At 42.7% G+C, this 8,748-nt stretch overlaps 2 protein-coding genes across 3 annotated transcripts; one reads left to right on the top strand and one right to left on the bottom strand.

Annotated features, from left to right (window-relative positions):
- The first annotated feature begins 69 nt into the window (after positions 1-69).
- On the top strand, positions 70-2,181 carry LOC116378110 (vitamin K-dependent protein C-like). Of its 2 annotated transcripts, XM_031839926.1 has the most exons (5): positions 70-485; positions 597-711; positions 785-981; positions 1,052-1,180; positions 1,331-2,181. In XM_031839926.1, exons 1-5 carry the CDS (start codon positions 282-284, stop codon positions 1,571-1,573), a joined length of 888 nt encoding a protein of 295 aa, XP_031695786.1. In that variant the 5' UTR covers positions 70-281; the 3' UTR covers positions 1,574-2,181. The 2 variants fall into 2 exon arrangements, with proteins under 2 accessions (XP_031695786.1, XP_031695787.1); XM_031839927.1 differs by lacking the exon at positions 1,052-1,180.
- A 143-nt stretch (positions 2,182-2,324) lies between these two features.
- On the bottom strand, positions 2,325-8,267 carry LOC116378109 (mannan-binding lectin serine protease 1-like; the record flags this gene model as incomplete). Its single annotated transcript, XM_031839925.1, has 6 exons — positions 2,325-3,000; positions 3,147-3,335; positions 3,642-3,889; positions 6,267-6,341; positions 6,517-6,651; positions 8,192-8,267. Coding segments are annotated over 6 exons (1,149 nt in total), but the record flags the coding sequence as incomplete, so codon positions are not given.
- Positions 8,268-8,748: the final 481 nt, after the last annotated feature.

The raw sequence follows: 8,748 nt of genomic DNA, 5'->3' as shown, positions 1-8,748 counted from the left end.
TCACGGTGTTTAGTGTACCTCACGGTGTTTAGTGTACCTCACGGTGTGTAGCGTACCTCACGGTGTTTAGTATACCTCACGGTGTTTAGTATACCTCACGGTGTTTAGTGTACCTCACGGTGTTTAACGTACCTCACGGTGTGTAGTAACCTCACAGTGTTTAGTGTACCTCACGGTGTGTAGTAACATCACGTTTTTTTTCTGGTCCAGTGTCGTTTCCTTGTGGTCAGCACAGAGTCTGGTCTTCTTCATACCGAAGTCGTTCTCTGCTCAATGTCACAATGATGAACGACAACGTCACCGACAGCTGGCTGGTTGAACTGAATGTTACTGAGACGGAGGAGGAGCTGGTGATGGTGAACTCAACGTCTGGACAAAGGGGGGGCAATGAGACCCAGCTGAAGGGGGAGGAGGGAGGAGGAGAGGAGGTCACTGGTCGTATCGTGGGTGGAGTCCTGGAGAGACCAGGAGGGAGTCCCTGGCAGGTGATCAGACATTCTGGATCAACATTCATTCATTTTACACATATTTAAATCAGCTTTAATGTTTACTTAACATAGTGTACTGTGTGTGTGTGTGTGTTTGTGTGTGGTTAGGTTCTGGTCTGCAGGTCTGATGGGTATGGTTTCTGTGGAGGGACTCTGGTCTCTGACCGTTGGGTGGTCTCTGCTGCTCACTGCCTGGAGGAGACTGCGGACCACGTTACCATAGGTGACCACATGTGTGTTAGTGTTCCTGGTTTGTGCGACTTCCTCTGAACGATGAATAACGTCTTTGTGTTCAGGTGATTATGATAAACGACGTCCTGATCCAGGGGAGCAGGTGATCAAGGTTCAGAAGGTCTTCGTCCATCCTCACTTCCACTCCTTCACCTTCGACAGCGACATCGCTCTGCTGTACCTCGACAAGCCCGTCGTCAGGAGCCCCACCGCCATCCCCGCCTGCCTCCCCGACCCCCACCTGTCCAGATACCTGCTGCAGGTAACTCAATTTAAAACACTGATGGTTTCCAGTCTGCATGGAGAGGGACAGTCTGTGTTTGTATGTTTAGGAGGAGAACCGGGGCGTGGTGACGGGCTGGGGACTCACTCACTACCGGGGAAGGTCCTCCTCTCGCTTCCTCAGGAAGGTCACGCTCCCAGTGGTCAGCTACAGAGACTGTACCGCCTCCACTGAACAGGTGATCAGAGGGTACACACTTTACCCTGTACTGTACACACTGTACACATTGTAGTACTAAATAGATATTTTGTGAAGCCTTTAATGATGTCATGTATGTAGATGATGATGTCATGTGTAGATGATGTCACTGTCTCCGTCCTTCCCCCAGGTTGTCACAGACAACATGTTCTGTGCCGGTTACCATGATGTCGGGATGGACGCCTGCAGCGGAGACAGTGGAGGACCGTTCGTGGTGAACTACAGAGGGACCTGGTTTCTGACCGGAGTGGTGAGCTGGGGAGAGAAATGTGCTGCAAAGGGGAAGTACGGAGTTTATACCCGACTGGGGAACTTTCTGAACTGGATCAGAGACACCATGGAGAGACTGGACCTGAACGGTACCGAGAGTTGAGACAAACAGACTGAAATTATCTTTTTTCTTTTTCATTTTTCAAATTGAAAGCAAAGGGAGCCAAACGAAGACTTTAATAGTTGAACATGAAACATCAGGTTCTACATCTATCAGCTGGTTCCTCTCTGCTTCTCATTGGTTCTTTTTCATTTGAGCATAAACGTTTGTTTATGTTTTATCCTTGTTTGATATTTAACACATAATAGCAGAACCAAGTCAAAGTATATTGAAATGATAATTAATCGTTTGTTTTCTATTTTCTGAATATCTTCTGTAAAATGATGTCAAATACACAAACTTGTGACGAAACAACTCGGAGATGTTCTTTGCAAAAGAAAACTGTGTTTATAAGAGTTTATTATTAATACTCTGTGAGTGAGCATTCATATCAATACATTCATTCATATCAATACAAACACTATCTTTATGATTAAAATGTTTATTAGAGCACAAAAGTGACTCACTGTATTTTTCAAATAGCTGAAAAGAAAATATTGCAATGTCAGTTTTTTTCCAATATGGTGCAGCTTTAATATGATTCATACAAAAGAGTGTACAAATATACAACACAGTAGTGAGGAAGTACAATGTATGAGCAAACAAACAAACCAGTAACAAGCAATAACAAACCAAACCAATAACAAACTAATTACAAACAATAACAAACCAGTAAGAAATGATAACAAACCAAACCAATAACAAACAATAACAAACCGGTAAGAAACAATAACAAACCAAACCAATAACAAACAATAACAAACTAATAACAAACGATATGGAACTAATAACAAACCAGTGGCTAAGCAGTAACAAACAATAACAAACCAGTAACTAACCAGTAACTAACAATAATAAACCAGTAACTAACAATAATAAACCAGTAACTAACCATAACAAACCAGTAACAAACTAACGTTAGTTACCACCCTTCTCCACCCGTTTCACCAGCCGTCTCACCACTCGTCTCTCCACTCGTCTCTCCACCCATCTCACCACCTGTCTCACCACCAGGGGGCAGTCTGAAGGTGCTTCTGGATCCACTCCACATAATTAGCCACTCTGGTGTAGACTCCGTAGACCCTCTGACTCCCACAGTCCTCCGGCCCCCCCCAGGACACCAACCCAAACACCACCCACCTCCTGCTGACCCCGTCCTCCATCACAAACGCCCCCCCGCTGTCCCCCAGACAGGTGTCCCTCCCGCCCTCCAAGAAACCGGCACAGAACATGTTGTGGGTGATGTTGTAGCTGACGGAGCGTGAGGCGTAGCTCCCCTCACACTCGTCCTGAGAGACCACCGGCAGCTTTACGTACTGCAAGAGGTCAGACGTCATCTCAGGGTCACTGGAGGAGGAGGTGTTGAGATTGGAGATCCCCCACCCAGCAACTACACCCAAAGAATTAGGGAGAGGTGAGGGGGGGTCGTCCTGAAACAGAGAGAGAGGGAGAGGTGAAGGGGGAGAGTCTTACCCTAGTAGTACTAGTAGTACTAGTAGTAGTTGTACCTGGTTTCTAGGTGGAGGCACACAGACGTGGTATCATACAGTAGTAGTAGTACTAGTAGCACTTGTACCTGGTTTCTAGGTGGAGGCAGACACAGAGGCCGGATGAACTCAGTGAACTCCACCTGCTCCTCCAGCCTCAGCAGAGCGATGTCGTTGTTGTAGTTGTCCGGTTGGAAGTTCGGGTGGAGGAAGATTCTTTCCACCGAACGGTTGGTGGCCAGACGTTTGTCTGCAGCGTCATGGAGACCCAGAAACACCTGAATCACATGGACTGGTTATACTGGTTTTACTATTTAAACTGGTTACAATAGTTAAACTGGGTCACATGACCACATAATGTAATCAGCATACAGATTGGTCAGATGGTCACAGAAGGCGGGCTTATGTAGGAAAGCCAGCCAATTGGAAAGAAGCATTAATATTTATGTTTACACATCATATCAAACTTTAATGACCAGGTTGTTGTAAATATCCCAACCTCCAATATTAAATAATATTAAAAGTAATCAAAATATTAGTGGAAATGTAAAATTAATATTAAATTAAAATATAGAAGTTAAGACCTTGACGTGTTCCGGGGCCACGGGGACGACGCTGGTGTCCCTCCTCTGAGACCTCAGGACGTGGGCCGCTGTAAGGACCCAGGACTGGGACAGCAGGGCCCCAGAACCGAACCAGCGGTCCTCAGGGACACGGGACAGATCCTCCACACTAAGCAGAACCTGCCACGGGAACAGGCCGGGCTCGGACCGGAGACCTCCCACGATCCGCTTCACCTGAGGGGGGAAGGACCGGGACGGCTGGCCACAGGCTGGAAGACACATGGAGACACAGACTGTTTAATGTACTGTTTAGTGTACTGTTTAGTGTAGATTAATGTACTGTTTAATGTACTGTTTAGTGTAGTTTAATGTACTGTTTAATGTACTGTTTAATTTACTGTTTAGTGTACTGTTTAATGTAGTTTAATGTACTGTTTAATGTACTGCTGGACAGACACAAACTGCTTGATAACCCCTGAGATAACTTCCAGGATTAACATTCTTCTTTGAACCCAACCAATGATGTTTTTCTGAACCTAAACAGGTAGTTTTGGACCTGGTAAACCTAAACAGGTAGTTTTGGACTTGGTAAACCTAAACAGATAGTTTTGGACCTAGTAAACCTAAACAGGTAGTTTTGGACTTAGTAAACCTACTTGGAATAATATGTGCAGATGTTGCTGCAGTTAGTGTGACACTATGAGCGAGTCAAGACTAAATCTAGCAGCAGCCGTGAGTAATGAGGTGAGAGTGTGAGTACGGATCAAAATAACAGTCAGCTGTATTCAGTAGATGTATATATTGTGGCATCACAAGGGAAGGGGCCAGGTGCTAGATGGGTGCTATATTCCCTTTAATGATCAACAGCCACATCACAAAATGGCTGCCCAAGCACAAACTACAGCTCCCAGAAGGCCTCACCACTCACCAAGGTGTGGGTGTTGAAGCCACCTGATTGAGGCAGGACTTAAGAGCTGCAGGAGGAGAGGAGGAGGGAGAGCACATGGCTGGAAGGAGAGCCAAGAACTAACCTGGACTGGAGAACGGCGTAAAGAAAAGTACCGAGCCAGACTGAGGAGGATTGAAAGGAAGACGACCCGGTGGCCGGTGAAACCGAGGACACACTAAGTTGAGTTTTTTTAATACTGTTCAGTTGAACGAACCATTACCTCCTCTTGGACGCTTTTTTTTGTTTTGGACTTGAGTTTGATAACGAGAATTACTTGAGTTGCCAGAAACGGAAGAATAAAATGTGACCTTTTTCTGGGAACCTTTGATTTTTGCCTGTTTTTGTTAAGTACCTTGCCCTAGAAACTTCTCATGACATTACAATAGATAAACATCAAACAAAAAGTTCGGAAATTAGTGTTTGGTAGATTATTTCTCTGTTGTAGCAATGCTTCTTGGCAATAAATGTTATACCGTTGGAAAGCCTGTTTATTTACCTTTCAAACGGTGCCCCATTTGTAAGGAACATGCATTTGTAGGATGAGCAGCACAGTTGAGTATGTGGGTTGCGCCCATGAAAAATTTGCCAAATCTTCTCTGCCAAACAGCTTATTCTGCTGTTGCTATTGACTCTTGTTTGGTGGATTGGATGATTGAAGGCTATCAGTTACAAGGAAGAAACAAGACATATTGGCAATTTTACAATTTATTCATTTAAACAGGAGCCTCGGTAGCGTGTGGAAGAACCATACACAGCCACAACAGCCTGGCTCCTCCTCCTCATGCTGCTCACCAGCCTGCTCACACACTGCTGTGGGATGGCATTCCACTCCTCAAGCAGGATTTGTCGCAAGTCAGCCAACGTGGTTCTGTTGGTCACTCTGGCACGAACAGCTGGTCCCACAAGTGTTCACTTGGGTTGAGGTCAGGACTGCTGGCAGGCCATTCCATCCTCTCTACTCCCACATTCTGGAGGTAGTCTCTGATAAAGCGCTCTGTGGGGGCGAGCGTCTTCATCTTAGAGGATGGAGTTTGGTCTCAGACTGTGGAGAAATGGGATTGCCACTGGTTGCAGAATCTCATCTCGATATCTCTCTGCATTGAGATTGCCTCCAGTGAAGACAAGCCTAATTTTTCCAGTGATGGAGATGCCGCCCCACACCATCACACTGCCTCCACCAAAAGGTGTTACTCTATCGGTGCAGCAATCAGCATAGCGTTCTCCCCGTCTTCTCCATACTTTGACCCTACGATCCAACTTCCTCAGGCAGAATCTGGACTCATCGCTGAACATAACGTTCCACCACATGTTCAGGTTCCAGTGCAGGTGTTGCCGACACCAGTGCAAACGGGCCTGACGGTCAATAGCAACAGCAGAATAAGCTGTTTGGCAGAGAAGATTTGGCAAATTTTTCATGGGCGCAACCCACATACTCAGCTCTGTTGCTCATCCCACAAATGCATGTTCCTTACAAATGGGGCATCGTTTGAAAGGTACCTAAACAGGCTTTCCAACGGTATAACATTTATTGCCAAGAAGCATTGTTACAACAGAGAAATAATCTACCAAACACTAATTTCCGAACTTTCTGTTCGATGTTTATATTATATATCTATGTATATTCAGTAGCGATCATGAACTAATGTATTCACTCTTTCAATGAGGAAGATGACGTCATGTGGTAGATTGAAGGTTACCTGGTAAACAGCTCGGCAGTCTTGTTCCTGATTCCGAGTTGACCCATTCTCCACTCGGCCCACAGATGTAGAGACCTACCGCACACACACACAGATATCGTGTTTGGACATACAGTACAACACTCTGACTTTTTATGACATATTGTACTATGACTTTTTGTGACATACTATAATATTACTTTTTATGACATACTATATGACATTTCTGTTATACTCAGTACTTTGAGTAATACAGTCATAATACTCTTACTGTTACTGTTGTTGAGCTGGAAGCTGTCCTCCCTGCAGACGTACTGAACACTCGATCCAAACTGTGTGCTGTTGTCTTTACTTCCAAACACCAAGTTGGCCATCGCGACCAACTTCGGACTCCCACAATCCACCGCTGTGAAAGAGAGGAACCGTGATGAATACCAAATGAACAAGACCCAGCAGCTCTTAGATGGTAGAATGAGCAGACTTGAACTATTGTCCTTAATAACTGAAACATGGTGACACATATATTATATGTACATGATATCTATATTTTGAATATAATGTATCCAAATTCAGACAGTTCTTTTCAATATGAATCTCACATTTATATATTTTAGAAGTCCTTTCTGCTCCTTTTTTACAGTATTTCTCATTTTAGCATTACATATGTTAATACATTATGCAGATGATTGCTAATGTGGTATGAACTATAATATTAAAATCACAGGACTCTTTCGTGTTGATCTGTTTTAAAGCTGCTCTGCTGGTACGACTACTTCCTGTCAGAGTTCATACAGAAGTAGAAACACAAACTCTAAATGTCATTGATCCAAACTTGAGAGTCTATCATCAGAAGACTGAGTGTTGCTGTGATGTCACTGATAACATGGCAGTATTAAAATCAGATTATTGTTGTGATCATTATTTTTATTATGATCGACAGATTGTTTGACAAAAACACACGACTGGAGATTCTTTTTTAAAATTTGTTTTATTAGAAAATAATCTAAAACTACTGACAAACATATAAACTGTTCCTACAGTTTTGCTATCAGCCAATAAGAATCACTTTCTGACTAATCTCGACTGTGATTGGTTAAGATGATGGACAAAGACCTCCTCCTAGAGTGTGTTTCTAGAGAGAAAGAAACGGAAACCATTAAGTTCAACCTAATCTGAGGTCTGGTGCTACAGTTACTATATATATAATAACTATACAGGTACTCTGTACAGTTACTATATATATATACAGTTACTATATATCCAATAACTATACTGTTACTATTTACAGTTTTTATGTACAGTTACTATTTATACTATTACTATACAGTTACTATGTACAGTTCAAATATATAGTTACTAAACATTTATTATATATTAATTTACTATGTACCGTTACTATATAAACAGTTATACCGTTCCTATGTACAGTTACTACATATAGTTATAAAGTTACTATACAGTTACTGTATTAACTGTACAGTAATTAAATACAGAAACTATACAGCAACTATATCAGCTACAGTTACTATATATAAAGTAACTATATATCCAGTAACTGTATACAGTTACTATATACAGTTACCATGTACAGTTACTGGTTACTGGTTGACTCGTGTCAGCTCTTTGGGATCCACCACTATATTTCACTGATAACTACTGATGCTTTAGTTAGTTGATCACATTCAGTGCAGAATCCAGCTACATGTGTGAAGCTGATATCCATATATAGGTGATCTAATATATAGGAAATGTATCGGTGATAGAATATGTGTTAATGCTGCCTTCTTGTTGTTTGAAAAAGAGAATTTAGCTTGTTAAAATAAAAGAAGTCAGAGGACTTCAGCACTGAGTGAAAGAACATGTTAGTGTTAGTAATGATTTAATAATGAATCTGATCACACAGATGTTTCCCTTAAAGTTTTACATGTTGCAGAATGATTTCTTACTCTGACAGTGAGGACTGCTACTCCACAATCCATCAGACTGACAGTCCATCTGATAGTGATCCAGATTCTCTCCGTCCTGAACCACAGAGACACAAAGAGACATCTTCCTGTTAACAGGACAAGCCAGCAGCAGTAGTAGTCAAAGAAGTACCCAGAACCAATACAACAATGTACTGGTTTAAGTCCTGTTTATCAGATCAGTCCCAGTTTGTGTATGTAAACTATGAATCTTCCACAAACACCCAAGTTAGTCAAGTAGGGCTAGCTCAGGTTTAGATTTAGGGCTGGTTCAGGTTTATATGTAAGGATGGCTCAGGTTTATAGTTAGGGCTGGTTCAGGTTTATAGTTAGGACTGGTTCAGGTTTATAGTTAGGACTTGTTCAGGTTTATAGTTAGAGCTGGCTCAAGTTTATAGTTAGAGCTGGCTCAGGTTTATAGTTAGGGCTGGATCAGGTTTATAGTGAGAGCTGGCTCAGGTTGATAGTTAGGGCTGGATCAGGTTTATAGTGAGGGCTGGCTCAGGTTTATAGTTAGGGCTCGCTCAGGTTTATAGTTA

The sequence above is a fragment of the Anarrhichthys ocellatus genome, unplaced genomic scaffold (genome assembly GCF_004355925.1).
Source record: "Anarrhichthys ocellatus isolate YVR2014 unplaced genomic scaffold, GSC_Weel_1.0 scaffold2074, whole genome shotgun sequence".
Taxonomy (NCBI): Eukaryota; Metazoa; Chordata; class Actinopteri; order Perciformes; family Anarhichadidae; genus Anarrhichthys; species Anarrhichthys ocellatus.
Note: the sequence above shows the minus strand (reverse complement) of the source record. Positions and strands in the feature narration are given on the sequence as shown.

What these genes read in the sequence shown, in the direction of transcription:
- LOC116378110 (XM_031839926.1), top strand. Translation starts at nt 282, where the DNA reads ATGATGAACGACAACGTCACCGACAGCTGGCTGGTTGAACTGAATGTT. An exon ending in CAGGAGGGAGTCCCTGGCAG is followed by an intron (nt 486 to 596) that starts GTGATCAGACAT and finishes GTGTGTGGTTAG; the next exon opens with GTTCTGGTCTGCAGGTCTGA. An exon ending in TGTCCAGATACCTGCTGCAG is followed by an intron (nt 982 to 1,051) that starts GTAACTCAATTT and finishes TTGTATGTTTAG; the next exon opens with GAGGAGAACCGGGGCGTGGT.